Source organism: Pantherophis guttatus, chromosome 2 (assembly GCF_059756535.1).
Source record: "Pantherophis guttatus breed Tessera chromosome 2, ASM5975653v1, whole genome shotgun sequence".
NCBI lineage: Eukaryota > Metazoa > Chordata > Lepidosauria > Squamata > Colubridae > Pantherophis > Pantherophis guttatus.
Window position 1 is genome coordinate 137,438,735 of NC_142064.1, and position 15,273 is coordinate 137,454,007.

A 15,273-nucleotide genomic window follows, 5' to 3' on the forward strand; every position below is an offset into this window, starting at 1 on the left:
CCCAACTAGGGGGCGCTGTGGCGCTGAAACGTCTCCCCGGTGCGTCGCCGGGAAAGGGGCCGTTGCTAGGAGACCGGCAAGACGGCTTGGAGCAAGCGAGCCGTTCGCACGGAGGGACGCGGTGGGTCGAGGAGGAGAACGGGAGGGCCGGAGTAAATAATACACGAGCAGCAGGTTCTTTTGGTGGAAAGGTCGGTGTCAATTCGTAGGGAAAGTCTTGTGTTTGCGAGTGTGTGTGTGTGTGTGTGAGTGAGTGAGTGAGTGACGGTGTATCGGAGTCAATTCCTATTATGGGATTTAACAGTAACAGTTGGAAGGGACCTTGGAGGTCATCTAGTCCAACCTCCTGCTCACGCAGGAGACCTATACTAGGGATTCGAACTGCCGATGATGACAGAAAGGGAATTTTTGGGGAAAAAAAACACAAAACCGTAAAAACCAGTTTTGTTTGATCTGAATATCAAACAGGTAGCCCTTACAACAGTTCGTTTAATGACCCTTCAAAGTTACAACGGCCCTGGAAAAAGTGACTTTATTTATGACCGTTTTTCTCACTCACCACCTTTGCAGCATTGGTGGGATCAAAATTCAGCTGCTTGGCATGGGGTTCATATTGATGACCGTTGCTGTGTCTCAAGATCATGGGATCCTTTTCCTAACAAGAAAAGTCGGTGGGGGGGGCGGGGAAGCCAGATTCACTTAACAACCAGGTTACTAACTTAATCGACTGCAGTGATTCACTTAACAACTAAGGCAAGAAAGGGCATAAAATGGGGGCAAAGCTCACTTCACAAATGTCTCACTTAACAACAGAAATTTTGGGATCGATTGTGGTCGTAAGTCAAAGGACTACCTGTGTTATCTGAGACAGGTTTGTGTTTTAGCAAGTTTTGGCATGGCTCCTGTTTGGAAGAAGAGTCTACTAGACTGCTGGCCCCTGTAGTAAAGAAGCAGCTTCTTTTGAGAGTGAATTATTAGGCTATAGTCCTTCCCCCCACTGGTTTGAATTGAAGGATTCCGTCACAAGTAGAATTCCTTGTGGGAAGACTTGTCCCTACTTTCAACTGAGAAACCTTGAGCATGCTAGGCCAGGGGTGTCAAACTGGTGGCCCATGGGCCAGATGCATCACATGCAGGCCACACGCACCCCAACTTCACGAAGGGAAAAATGTCACGATATGTCATGCGATGGCAATGTGACGCAGCGAGTTTGACACATGTGCTAGACCAAACTAAATGCAAAAACACTAGGGAATTCTTGGAAGCTTACCATTCAGACAAATCACATAGACATAAACCACACTTATGCACCAGAAGAGACAATAAAAAGCTAAGAAGGAAACAGACCAGAAAACATCCTTTTCACCAACCAACACCCAGATAAGCAGGGATTAATACCAGAAAAACAATCTAGCAAAAACAGTATACATACTGACCATCCAGTATGGTCAGGCAGGGTAAGCTACTGTATACAAACAGGGAGCAAATCTCACACTCACTAGCAGTGATGATGTTACCTACTTGGGTAACGAGATGTCTGCCAAAAAAAAAAAAAAAAGACAACCTTAGAGAGCATCAAGGACTCTATAGAATTACCTCTTTGGTCAAGGCTAATTGGAAGGAGACATTGATTAAAAGCAGGAATCTAGAGCTTGTATTGTCACAACAATCTTAACCACGTCAGTTACAAATCTGGTGATTGCATTCCTATTAATTTTTAAATTGATTAGCTTATTTGTGGCTTAGCATGTGCTGTGAAGCCAGGGCATTTGTCATTTTTAGTAAAGGATTTTATTCAGTAATATAAACAAATATACAGATTTAAAGGGAAGAAAAAGAATAAAGAAAAAATGGAACATGAAAAAAAGGAAAGGAAAAAAGAAAATGTGTAAAGGATCCATTTTTTTATCAAACAAATGAATTTTCCCATTTCTGCAAATTCTGTCATCTTCCCCAATCGCTCTGTTGTGGGTATTTTGGAATCTTTCCATCTTTGTGGCTGCAGTAATCTCGCAGCAGTAACCATGTACAAAAACAGTCTTCTACAAGTCTTCTGGTTGACTGTCCATGAGCCCCAAGAAAATTTATGGTTCCAACTGAATATTAATCTTTAAAATTCCACTTTGGTCCAGTGTTTACGGCACCAGGCGAGAATCCCTGCAATTTTCTTGGCAAGATTGCAGAAGTGGCTTACCATTATCTGCTTTCTAGGGCTGAGAAGAATTGGCCCAAAGTTTGTGCCTAAGGTAGGCTTAGGGTTAGTGAGTAGAATTCATTGTCTCTAAACCAGTGCCTTAACCTCTATGGCAAATTATTTTAATTGATAGAGGCCATATGTGAAGAATTATATGCCAATTAAAGTTCAACATAATTAACAATTGGAACATAATTCAAGTCCAAGGTCAAGTTTCACCACTTGTTTTCAATTCCTTGCATTAGCATGCAACTTCTGGCTATAAGATTCAAGGCAACCTCTTGGGGGTGGGAATCTCCACAAAGAAAACTGTTAAACCAATTCATCATGACATGTGTATTTTGCTTTTGATTATTCGATATTTCAGGCTCAGGGATGGTTTTCTCCCTGCCTTCCAGCAAATGGATTTCACAGTTTGTATCCTCACTAGGTTTTAGAACCCTGCTGTAGAAATGGGAACAAGTGTGAAAAAGTGATCAAGGCTGGCACATGAGGAAAAAGAGGTCTGGTTTTGTGACTTCAGGCTTCAAAGGCATCTAAAGACAACAGGGATAGAATTAAAATAAAGGGGAAAAAACAGAAGAAAGAACAATGTATTTGTTTTATGTTATTTATTGAATTTACACACTTTTTTCTCCTAAAAGAGGCACTAAATGTATTGAACACCATAAAAATGAAGGGAAATCTAGACAAATGAATTGGTTAATTAAAATCCTGTTAATATAAAGACACAATATTCAGCCACGTTAAGACCAAATTGACAGATAATTAACTTTAATATTAACACATCTGCCTAAATAAAAACATATTTGCCTACTATTGGAAGAGTGGGAAGGAGAATATCAAATTGTATTTCTTTGGTAGGGAAGTTCAAAATGTGAACCATCCATTCAGAAGGAATTATTTTCTATTCTCCCTTAAACTGCTTCTGATAGCATATTAGGACCAAGAGAATTCCAGTTGTAAAGTTTGGAAAAGATTATACGGAGAACGTGATATTTCAAGTATCCACTTCTTATCAATCATCAGCAGAATTTTGAGTTATGGAAAGGAGCATAGTGACACTCAAAGAAGCAACTGTAACACTACTGTAGAGTAGTGTTCCTAAACACTAGAGTAGAGTAGTAGCTCCTAAAACTGGTTCCATTCAATAATTTGGCCAAAACATCCCTGATCAGCTGACGCTTCTAATATGTTCAAGTTAGATTGTGTTACAGTAGTTCACACAGGAAGTAATTTACCATTTGGGAAACCGCTTTAAATCCCAGCTCATCTGCAAAGCATATGGTTTCTGTTTCTCAGCCTGAACCTCCTCATAGGGTTATGAGGATGAAAGGATGGGATGGGGAAAATAATATACTATGTCTAAATATTTTAGAAGAAAGTGAGGGTAATTATATATAAAGAATGGTAAACAGACAGGATTAAAGGAATGAGTAATACAATCATTGAATTTAGGGATGTAAAATAGCAGCTTGGTTTAGCAGTCAGAATTGTATCTCTTAGCTTAAAATGGGATTTCTCAATTTAGGACTTTCCAGAAGTGTTAGCTTAACAATTTCCATAATCTTTAGACAGGATATGTCCAACTCAGAAAATATAATAGGCGTGCAATTTAATATCTCTAGATGCCAATATATTGGAAAATGGCTTTATATCAACTTTGTTAACTTGGGTCTTTCCTCTGTCTGACAGATCTCTCCATTTTCTAAGTATAAACATGCCCAAAAAGAAGGCACCCAAACGGGCTGTACTCACTGAAGAAGAACGGTTGCTTATGATGCAACAAAAGCTGCTGGCTGAGGAGGAAATGAGTAAGAAGAAGGAGGACATGTTGATCCAATTTCTAAAGGTACTACTTGGTACTCAAAAGTTAAAAAACACCATGCTACAATGAAGCCAAAAATAAGTGAGACGTACTCTGCTCTAAGGAGAGGACTGTAGGATCAGCAAAATGTACTGCATTCTATCAAATTTGAACGATAACTTTACAATATAGAAATAGTACTTGTATCAGATATTATTTCAGTGCATACTTGCTTCAGTTTGTACAAGAACTCTAATCAAACAAATGTAGATAGTTGATGAAAACAGTTTCCATTATTTTATTTATTTATTTATTTATTTATTTATTTATTTATTTATTCAAATTTCTATACCGCCCTTCTCCTTTCGGACTCATTATGAATTTTGCATGGCCATAGTTGCTTCATTTCCCATATTTTTCTCAGGGAAAAAATATTCAAGAAATTTTGATCTTCAGAATCATTTAATATTTAGTCACTGCCTGCATTGTCTACTTGATTCAGGGATAAATTCTGGGGGAATGCATTGTAAGATGTGACTTGCATTTCAGGACAAGTTGGCCAAAGAGGAACGCAACAGCTCGGTGAATCTGCATAAGATCAACTTGCAATGGCGCACTGTTCTCCGCGAAGTCAAGGCCAGGGAACTACGTAAAGATATTGAGATTCTCAGTCAGACATTTGAACGTGTTGTGGATTGCAAAGACAATGTCATTAAGGTGAGCAGCAATCTCTAAAAGTCCATGGAAGAAGACTGTATCAAGCAGTTGGGGATACTCTTATAGAAAGGCAAGGCAGGTAGGAATAGAAAGCAACTTGTGAAACTCTCTGGCTATATGGCATTATGCAAAAAGAGTATGAGCTGTGAGAACAAATTATATACCTTTAAATAAAAATTGTCTTCAGTTGGTATTATCTTGTGCAGTATTTATCTCTTTTATATATTTTAGTCGACTTTCAGGGATACACCGTCACATATTGTATACAGTGAGGAAAGGCAAGATTTATTAATATAACAGTCTGTTAGCAAACATACAGACATAGCTTTAAGAAGCTTCTCTGAAAAATAGAAGTGCTTACTATCTCACATAAAATTGAGATAGGTAATAAAGTAGTTTGCTTTTGTTCTTTGCATTCTCAAGCACAGAAAACCAGCAATATTACTTGTTCCCTCTCATCTGTCTAACGTTTAATTTTAAAGTATGCACAGTTATTCCAGGCTGCATAGTGCATTGTCTCATTATGAGGCTTGGTCCTTTCTACGAAAACAGAAAAGGGACAGGTAAACGTAGCACTCCAGTTGTGTGAAGTTGCCACACAAGCTCAGCATCAGGACCCAGCGTGATGCTCTTCAGGAAGAACCAATGGAAGACCCAAAGGTGCTTTTCAAAAGGCAGCTGGACTTTCTTGGTTTTTTTCCTTCATCCAAGAAGCTTCTTCAGGTCAGAACCGAAAAAGTTTCTTGGATGAGAAGCGAAACGTTTTCAAGGAAAAATCCCAAGAAAATCCTGAAGAACAACCATGACCTGTCCTGGATGATTGAGAAACTCCATAGACATTAAACCATGGAAGAAGCAAGGCACAAGTCAGTATGTCATCACTTTGGGACCACCTTCAGAAAACTGGTGACCATCAACATAACCCATCTTTATGGGTTTAAAAGGGTCCTCTGAAGGGTTGTTCAAAATAATAGAATTCCAAAATCTTTGAAGCTTTAGTGGGTAACTTCCCACATGTTCAGCTACATTGGCAGATAATGTAGCTTGTACTACTACTACTTTAGTAGTATTATCAGTATGGAGAACAAAAACAGAAAAATCAGTAGCTTTATATATTGCCTGCCTGATATAATTGGTCTGACTACTGTAGATTTCTGATTTTTTTTTTATGCTGATTTCCATAGTTTAATTTAATTTAATTTAATTTAATGTCCAATTTATATACCGCCCTTCTCCCTGAGGACTCAGGGTGGTGTACAGCCAAGATAAAAAACATAGAATACAAATATTAAAACCTGCCTTTTGTCCTGATTTTATGGTTTTCTCTGTCTCCCAGTCCCTTGCTAAAGACCTAGCTGAAGCAGAAGCTCAGTACACCCACGCCCTGCGTAGCCACTTACACAACATAGATCAACTGTTGAAACTCCAGAACTGCCGCCTGGGCTACTTAGAAGAGGATTACCAGACAGAGCTGCGGGCATTGCAGAAGGAATTTGACACAGAGAGGTAGGAATGTGAGAAAAGAAAGGACATAGGGTTGGGATAGATGGTCATGGGGCCTTGATTTGTGAAATCCTTGATGCTCATGGGACCATTTCCATTTCTGCCAGGAAGTTAATCATAGAACATCATGACGAGGAGAGTCTCTATCTTCAGGATGTATTGTTAGCGATGGAGCAGAACTTTGCTGAAAATGAATATGAAGCCAGACTTGACTTCCAAAGTACACGAGATGATGTCAAAAATAAGGTGTGAGTTAAGATAGGGGAGCAGACTTTATGATATTTTAAAATTTGCTGTTGAATGGGAGAATCTGATCACAATTTAGAGCAGTCCGATGAATCGGCAGGAAAAAAATCTTTACATGCAGGTTTTAGCAATCGTATAGCCCTTAATTTTTTCTTTAGCAAACTGTAATGACATATTGATAGTCATTACCTATGAAAATGTTCTCTTTTTCTTGAGTGTTATGGCTTTATTGAGTATTATCTGAGAATTATATTTCTGATATATATTGGTGTGTATTGATTTAAAAAGGAAGATGCTAGTACCGGTAGGAAGACCTTGGAGTTGTTTGGCAGTAACCAATCAAGACATCCTATCATGGTTCTAAATAGATCAGGTGTTTGATATCAGACATCACAACCTATTCTAGATACTGTGTTGTCTCTTGCTGACCATGGTATCATGTTGCGCCGGCTGGAGAGACTGGGAGTGGGGGGCACCGTTCTGCGGTGGTTCTCCTCCTATCTCTCCAACCGGTCGCAATCTGTGTTGACGGGGGCAGCGGTCGACCCCAAGGCGCCTTGTTTGTGGGGTGCCACAAGGGTCGGTCCTCTCTCCCCTCCTGTTCAACATTTATCTGAAGCCGCTGGGTGAGATCATCCGTGGTTTTGGGGTGGAGTTCCATCAGTACGCTGATGATACTCAGCTGTACATTTCCACCCCAGACCATCCCAATGATGCCTTGGAAGTGATGTCCCAGTGCCTGGAGGCCGTGCGGGTCTGGATGGGGAGAAACAGGCTTCAACTCAACCCTTCCAAGACCGAGTGGCTGTGGCTGCCGGCGTCCCGGTATAGCCAGCTGACGCCATCGCTGGTTATTGGGGGCGAATCATTGGCCCCCACGGAGAGGGCCCGCAACTTGGGTGTCCTCCTGGATGCGCGGCTGTCTTTAGAAGGGCATATGACAGCCGTGGCCAGGGGGCTTTTTGTCAGGTCCGCCTGATACGCCAGTTGCGCCCCTTTCTGGACCGGGACTCCCTACGCACGGTCACTCAAGCACTCGTCACTTCCCGTCTGGACTATTGTAACGCTCTCTACATGGGGCTCCCCTTGGGGTGCACCCGGAGGCTCCAACTGGTGCAGAATGCGGCTGCGCGGGGGATTATGGGAGCGACGGGGCGCTCCCATGTGACTCCTCTCCTGCGCGAGCTGCATTGGCTTCCGGTGGACTTCCGGGTGCACTTCAAGGTGTTGGTGATCACCTTTAAAGCGCTCCATGGCTTAGGGCCAGGGTACTTACGGGATCGCCTTCTGCCACCAATAGCCTCCCACCGGCCGGTTCGCTCCCACAGAGAGGGCCTCCTCAGGGTGCCGTCGGCCAGACAATGCCGGCTGACGACCCCCAGGAGGAGAGCCTTCTCTGTGGTGGCACCTACCCTATGGAACAATCTACCCCCAGAGATACGAGTGATCTCCGACCTCCGGATTTTTCGTCGGGCCCTAAAAACTTATTTTTTTCAGCTAGCCGGTCTGTCCTGATTTTAGGGTTAGTTTTAAAAATTTTAATATTTATTTTAATTGACAAGTTTTAAATTATGGGCCAAATTTATAAATTATTTTAACTTTATTTTTTAACTGTGATGTTTGTATAGATGTTTTTTATCTGGCTGTTCACCGCCCTGAGTCCGAAAGGAGAAGGGTGGTATAGAAATTCGAATAAATGAAATGAAAATGAAAAATTAACACTCAAATCTATATTCTTTGTTCTTTCTCCAGTGCATTGTCATCATAGTTAAGATGCACTAAACGCCCAGCTAGGATACATTGGCTAGGTTCATAAATTAAACTAAGCCATGGTGTGGTTTACATGGTTATAGTTTAGTGTGTTGTATGAATCCAGTTGGTGTCAATACCGGTAGTACTGTAGTTTTTGGCTTAAGAAGTGTGAACCTGGCTGATTATGACACCTTCAGTTAAATAAAGATTATGGCATATTCAGTGAAACAAAATATATTATGTTGAACCAGGCTTCTGTAATCAAACTACTTGGAGGAAACTCAACAATCTTTTTGTTATTTCAAGCTGATATGAATAGTTGAATTTTTTGTAGCTGAACTGGGCACAATCTGTTTAAAGATTGTGGGTTTGTTCACTGGGTTCATATCATTGTGCGACTGTGATAGATCGAAAACAACTACTATTAGGAGGGTTCATGCAACACAAAATCATATGCTACAAACTACCTTGATCAAATTTTCGCAGCTTTGCCAAACCAAAACCAAAGGGCTTAGTGTGTTTTGGGAACCAAGGCATTATAAAATATGGAGCCATTTCTGCTCTGCATTATTTTCTCTCCTCTTCTAGATATATCGTGGGGTATAACATGAGTCATGAGCTTGAAGTTGAGGAACTATGAAACATGCTAGTAGATTGGGAATCCAAACTGATTAACTCGTTATGAATACGGTCCTTATTTCCAATACTTCGAACTGCATCACCAGGAATAAGGGTTCGGCTAACAAATCAAGTGTATTTTCTTGTGCCTGCAAGGAAGCAGTTTTTTCTCTTGAGAAATGTCACCTGATCAGACAGATAAAAAGTACAGGTAGTTGGAGAACTCTCAAGCTAGCAGGGAGGGCATTGGGGGGAGTGTTGACCCATTTTCATTTCCTACAGAATTTGGAGGACAAACATTACCTTCGCATGCAGTTGGAAGGAAAAGTGGAAGAGCTGTGGAAGCGCTTTCAACAGGCTTTACGTAACTACACAGAAGCAACGGACGATCGTAAATTTGCTTTTGAAGGTCTGAAGCTCAGGGATGAAAGGAGCACCAGGGAGATAGAAATGCAGATGAAGAAATTGCAGAAGATTCAGGTAAGGATTCTTTCTGGATAAATCCGAATGAGTGACTAAAACTGCTTCAGCTATACAAGTAGTTCTAAACTTATGACCACAATTGAGCCCAAAATTTCTGTTGTCAAGTGGGACAATTTGTTAAGCGGGTTGCACCCCATTTTGTGGCCTTTTTTGCCACAGTTGTTAAGTGAATCACTGCAGTTGATAAGTTAGTAACCCAATTGTTAAATGAATCTTGCTTCCCCATTGACTTTGCTTGACAGAAGATCACAAAAAGGTGATCACATGACCTTGGGACACAGCACAGTCATAAGTAGGAACCAGTTGCCAAACATCTGAATTTTGATCACATGATCATGGGGATACGGCAACAGTTGTAAATGAAAAATAGTCATGTCACTTTTTTCAGTATCATTGTAACTTTGAATGGTCACTAAATGAACTGTTGTAAGTCGAGGACTACCTGTATTTTCACACTTTCTAACTTCAGGGAGCCTTCTCTGGGTTCAACTGTCCCTATCTTTGCACTTCTGTCCTGGCACATTGCAGAGGATTCTGTGGCATCTTCTAGGCATTTCCAATGAGATGTCCGTCTGGACCTAATTATCATGCTGCATGAATTCAAAAGTACCTCCTAAATTACAGTACTGGTTGGGCAACTACCTTTCGAGATTTTTGTCCAGAGTTGTTGGTTTTCTTATTGATGAACTGCTGAGCAGCTTCCACAGACCCCCAAGATCCCATTGGGAAGTGGTTTGGAAACCACATCCGTTGATCACTTTTACTTTTTCCCCCCCCATATAGTACATCTGTTATCCTCAGCATCCATGCTACAAAATTAGCCACAATGCTTCAGCCTGTGATTTCTTTGATGTATAATAACAGTAGATAGCATGTCTAAAACTGCCCTTTGGATGGATTTTCAACTGCTGTTCTTATTTTTCAACTTATAGCACCATAGAAAAACTTCCTTTTAAATCAGGGACTGCATTATGGATGTGGCAGGGGACCAGCGGGGGGATCCCATTCCTGTGGTAGGCAAAGCAATAGTGGTCAGGATTGGAACCAAAGAATGGAGCCAAATTTGTAAGAATATCTTTGTTCTCTTTCTCTCTCTATTCACTTTCTTTGCTTTTTTTCCCCTCCCGTTCTCAGTCATTACAAAGAATGTTCTGTAGTCTGAAAATATCTCCTCTGTGGTCACCAGGATCTCATTATCAGTCTGAAGAACAAGATTGCACTCCACGCAAAGGAGAGCGAGGAACAAAATCGGCGTGTCCGTGATGAGAAGGAAGTGGTTTTAAAACAGTTGCAGAAGTTAAAGTGCCAGATGAACCGGGCAAGAGCTAAAGCCCGTAACAATCTGGCTAAGCTGACGAAGGAAAGCAATGCAACTCTCAAGACCTTGGAACACGTGGTGGGAAAGGTAGGCTCTTTGGAGACTAGTTCATTCTTGGTTTGAGGCTATTTCCTTGCAGTATTATGACTCGGGTGGTTAAGGCGAAGCAGGCCTCTAGAGAATCCTTAATTTATCTCAACAAATGGTCCAGCAAACGGCCCTCCAATAAATGGTAAGGCTCCACCTCCACGTTACCTTGAAGGCAGCCACCCTTAGTTCCCCAAACAACAGCCCTTATAATACAAACAAAGTCCCCAGAGTAGGCGCACGATCACAGGGCAAGGTCCAGGGTTCCAAGTCCAGTGCACAAGGCAGAGTCCAGGTACGAGACAATGGCAGTCCTCAGGGCAAATAAAAGGTCCAAGTCAAGACACAGCAAAGCAAAGGCCCAAAGCAGTCCATAAAACAAGGGCAAGGTCCAAGACAAAAGAGCAATCTTCAAAGCAAGGCAAGGCAAACAGCAACAGGCATGAGTCGAAGCCAGGGGAGTGTAAGCCAAAGCAAACAATTGTTCCTGGCAAAGACTAACTCTCCATGGCTTCTCCTTAATTACTCCATTCCAGGTGATCCTTGTGAGGAAGGGGGGGGGGGGGTTTGATATCCTCCCGAATAGCCTCGCAGCTCTCCTTGCCCTTGGATCGACTGAAGGAGGGAGCTGTTCCTCATCAAAGGAGATCTGCTGCCTGTCAACACCATTGCCTGTCAGCAGCTGATCCTCCCCTGTGTCTGTAGGGGCAGGTAGCTTTCCATCTGGTTGACCACCTTCCCCAATGCCTGAAGGGCTTGGGACAACATCGTCCTCAGCCCCTGGCCTCTCCAAACATGCCAAGGGAGACAACCTGTTGGACGGTTGCAGTTCTAATTCCTCTTCCTCCTCCTCTGAACTGGGCTCCAATGAGGCCATGACACAGAGGCTCCTAAAGAAGAGATGGAAATAAAATTATACTTAAATACTGTATATTAAAAACTGCTTAACATGTACACATAATATAGGCAGTCCTTGACTTACAACTGTTCATTTAGTGACTGTTCAAAGCTACAATGGCATTGAAAAAAGGGACATGACAGTTTTTCACACTTATGACAGTTGCAGCATCCCCATAGACATGTGATCAAAATTCGGACGCATGGCAACTGACTCCTATTTATGATAGGATGTCATAAATGCAATGTCCCAGGGTCATGCGATCAGGTTTTGCGACCTTCTGGCTTGCAAAGTCAATAGGGAGGCCAGATTCACTTAACAACCATGTTACTAACTTATCAACTGGAGTGATTCACGTAGCCACAATGGCAAGACAAAGCACTCAGCCAAGCTGAAGTACAAAAAGGGAAAAAGGAATAAACTAACAGTAGTTGGGATTTTCAAACTGGACAGAAAGAATGATGGCTGGAGATTTTTGCAAAAAGGAAAAAATCTGTGCTGATGATGGATAAGCAATAGCAATGAAGATCTTGGTTACATTTTGGGCATGTGGCTATTTTTATTCGTCGTTCCTGATAGAGTTTATTGGAACTCAGTGGAAGATAGGTAGGCAACAAACTTTGGAGCATCTCTTGTTTGTCTTGAATGTCTGAAAACCTTTCCAGATATTATGTAGCATAAAATCTGTCACATATTCTCTACTTGCCAAGGAACTGCTGCCACTTATAGTTCTTCTGTGGTGGATGCATTTCCAAAGATTTATTTGTCACATTGACATATGTTCTCTTTAAATAAGCAATTTAGCAGCCTCAAAATTCCATGTAAGGTAAAATATGTATTAATGTGTGAAAATTGTGCAAATGTCTCATTTTGTCTTCATCATCTTGGGAGTTACTTTCAGATATGGAAGGGTAGCCAGAAAGATAACATCCCAACAACAACAACTTTCTAAAGCCTAGCCTGCTTGAATGAAGAGGAATTGAACAACCATAAATATAGCAGTTTTGAAAGCCTAATCATGAACATCTTTTGGTTATTATTGGAAGTACTGGCTTTTAAAATGTTAACTGGCTTATGGTTTAGGCTATCTGAGGGACTATCTTGATATCAGCCAATCCAGAAATTTTGGCTGGCTGAAAAGACTTTTTAAGGATATTCCACTTTAAGAGGCCCATTTGTTGGGTCTGTGACAAAGGGCTTTCTTTTGCATTGGTCCTACACTAGGGAATGTATCTGTTTTCTTCATTTTTAAAAAAGAATTCAAGGCCTTTCTCTGGAACTAGGTCATTTAATTATTAATAATGTCATGCATTTAGCCTTCACCATTGACTCCCAGTGACTGCCTGGGAGTCCCTGCCTAATCCCTGCAGTTTTCCTGGCAAGATTTTCAGAAGTGGTTGCCATTGCCTTCTTCCTAGGGCTGAGAGATAGTGACTGGCACAAGGTCACCAAACTACCTTTGTACCTAAGATGGGACTAGAACTCATGGTCTTTCAGTTTCTAGCCTCATGCCTTAAGCACTGCACAAACTGAGTCTCTATTAATATTAGTTGTTTGAACTTTGTTTTATGTTTGGATAACTATTGTCAGTGTCCTTGAACATCCTAGGAGATAGAAAGAGAACATAGATAGATAGCCAAATGATATGATGCCAAGAGAAACTTAGGAATTATAATTCCTAATTTATTACTAGAGGTAGTCCTCGACTTACAACCATTTGCTTGGTGAAGATTCAGAGTTACAAATGATCCAAAAAAGGGAACTTAGAATCTCATTCGAAATTCTGATAGTTGGGCCCCCTTTATGGTCACCATCATGACCAAGCTTTGTGTGCTTGGCAACATGGCTGCATTTATGGCTGTTTGCAGTGGCCCATGGTCACATGACAATTTTGCTGAAAACCAGCTCTTCCAGGTGTTCGCAAAACCTCACCCACAGCAAACCACTGGTTTGCTTAGCAACCATGACATTTACTTTGCAACTGTCACATTCGCTGAACAACCACTGCAAAAAGATCATAAAATGGTTTCATGACCATTACAACACATGACCAATATGCAAGCTCCATTGCTGTCATAGATCAAGGACTACTAAGCTCCAGTACTTTGTAAACACACTGTGCCAAAAACGTAGCGAAAACCAGATCCAATCTTTTTTTTCCCCTGTTTTTGCAGGCAGAGATAATTCTGCGCCTGGCTGAAATGTGCCGTAGGCTGGAGTCTGAGGAGGAGAAGGTGCTACCATTTTTCATGAATTCCCTGAACTGGGAAGAACAGAAAGCAGTTGATAAGTTGGCTTTGGAAAAACCAGTCGAACCACTTGCTCAGGTGAATCGTCTGAATTCAGAAATGGGTGGGATACCCCTTTGTCTTCTTCATTGCCAAATGGAAGAAATATTTCCTTGGTTTATTGTTTGGAATAATCTATCCGTATGTTTAAAATTAATCTGCATCTTCAGGGTTTATTGGTTGGCTTTTACTGTGCCTCTCCCAAGAGGGATGATAAGATTGAGGCAAAGACTCGTTGAAGTTTGGAGGGTTTATTTTCCTGAGTTGGGCAATAGCTGGTCAGAGGGATTTTCCTTGAAAACTTAGCAAAAGAGAAAAAACAGTTAAGTGTCACCCTCTTTCCTAATCCTCAATTATCTATGAATCTGCTTTTCATAGGGGAAAATCTGATGCAGATGATATGATTGGCATTTGGTGCAGGTTTGACTCTCTAATATTTGCTCAGAATTTGCCTCTGGTCTTTTAACATTTTAGCATTTTGCTTTCCCCTCTGCCAGAGCAAATTTGTCTGAAGTGCAGCTTTTCATTTTGGTATTGGGTTGTTACCCACCTAAGGGAACTGGTCTTTATAATCTTCCTAGTGGTTGTATATTTCCCGCAAGGATCTCCCAATTTAGAATTGGCTTGGAAATTGCATGCTTCACACAGCAGACATGAAGCTGGTGTTTTTATGTAGGCAGGGTCTTGGAACATTCAAAGTTATGATGTAGTTCCTTGCAACCAATCAAGGCTTTTCAACATTTTATAGATGATGCTGGACTACGTGGGTCTGGAACGCTTTTGGCAAAGATACAACAAGGTGAGGTTGGAACAGCTCTCGCTAGAGCGGACTAAAGATGTACTGATGCAAGACAATTTTAAGTTGAGGCATCTCCTCAAGCAGTACTTGGATGGCATCTCAGTGAATGATGAAGTCCTGAGCCAGGTCAATCCTCTGATGATAATTAATCAACCTGCAGTTGTCTCAGATGGGTCTCAGGCAGCACCTGCCAGAAGGTCCCAAGGCAAGCGGCCCATCTATAATATTATAGAGGCAGCACACGAAGTTTCACATATCCTCTGAATTGGCATTTGGTGAGTTCAAGTGGTCCTTTTCTGCTGTGTTAACACAGCTGCTGGGCACAAAGAAGAGCCAGTCCATTCCAGTTACAGTCTATGCTGGGCCCTTTTTAGAAAAATTCCCCCAAACTGCCATTAAATAGTAACTGATGTGTCTTGCAGCTTTTTCTTCCATGGCCAAGCCACTCCAGAAGCATGTACAACAGAAGCTGAAGATATACCCCATGCCTATGTGTAAACGTAGAAACACATCGGTCTGTGCCTTTGCAGAGTGGACATTTAATAAAGCTTTTTTTCCCTTTA

The 15,273-nt window shown here is 41.5% G+C and overlaps 1 protein-coding gene across 1 annotated transcript; it reads left to right on the plus strand.

The window, feature by feature from the left end:
• Positions 1-38: 38 nt before the first annotated feature.
• DRC2 (dynein regulatory complex subunit 2) lies at positions 39-15,273 on the plus strand. The gene is made up of 9 exons (XM_034412314.2): positions 39-191; positions 3,890-4,046; positions 4,551-4,718; positions 6,055-6,224; positions 6,329-6,467; positions 9,120-9,317; positions 10,507-10,725; positions 13,798-13,950; positions 14,660-15,273. Exons 2-9 carry the CDS (start codon positions 3,915-3,917, stop codon positions 14,972-14,974), a joined length of 1,494 nt encoding a protein of 497 aa, XP_034268205.2. The 5' UTR covers positions 39-191; positions 3,890-3,914; the 3' UTR covers positions 14,975-15,273.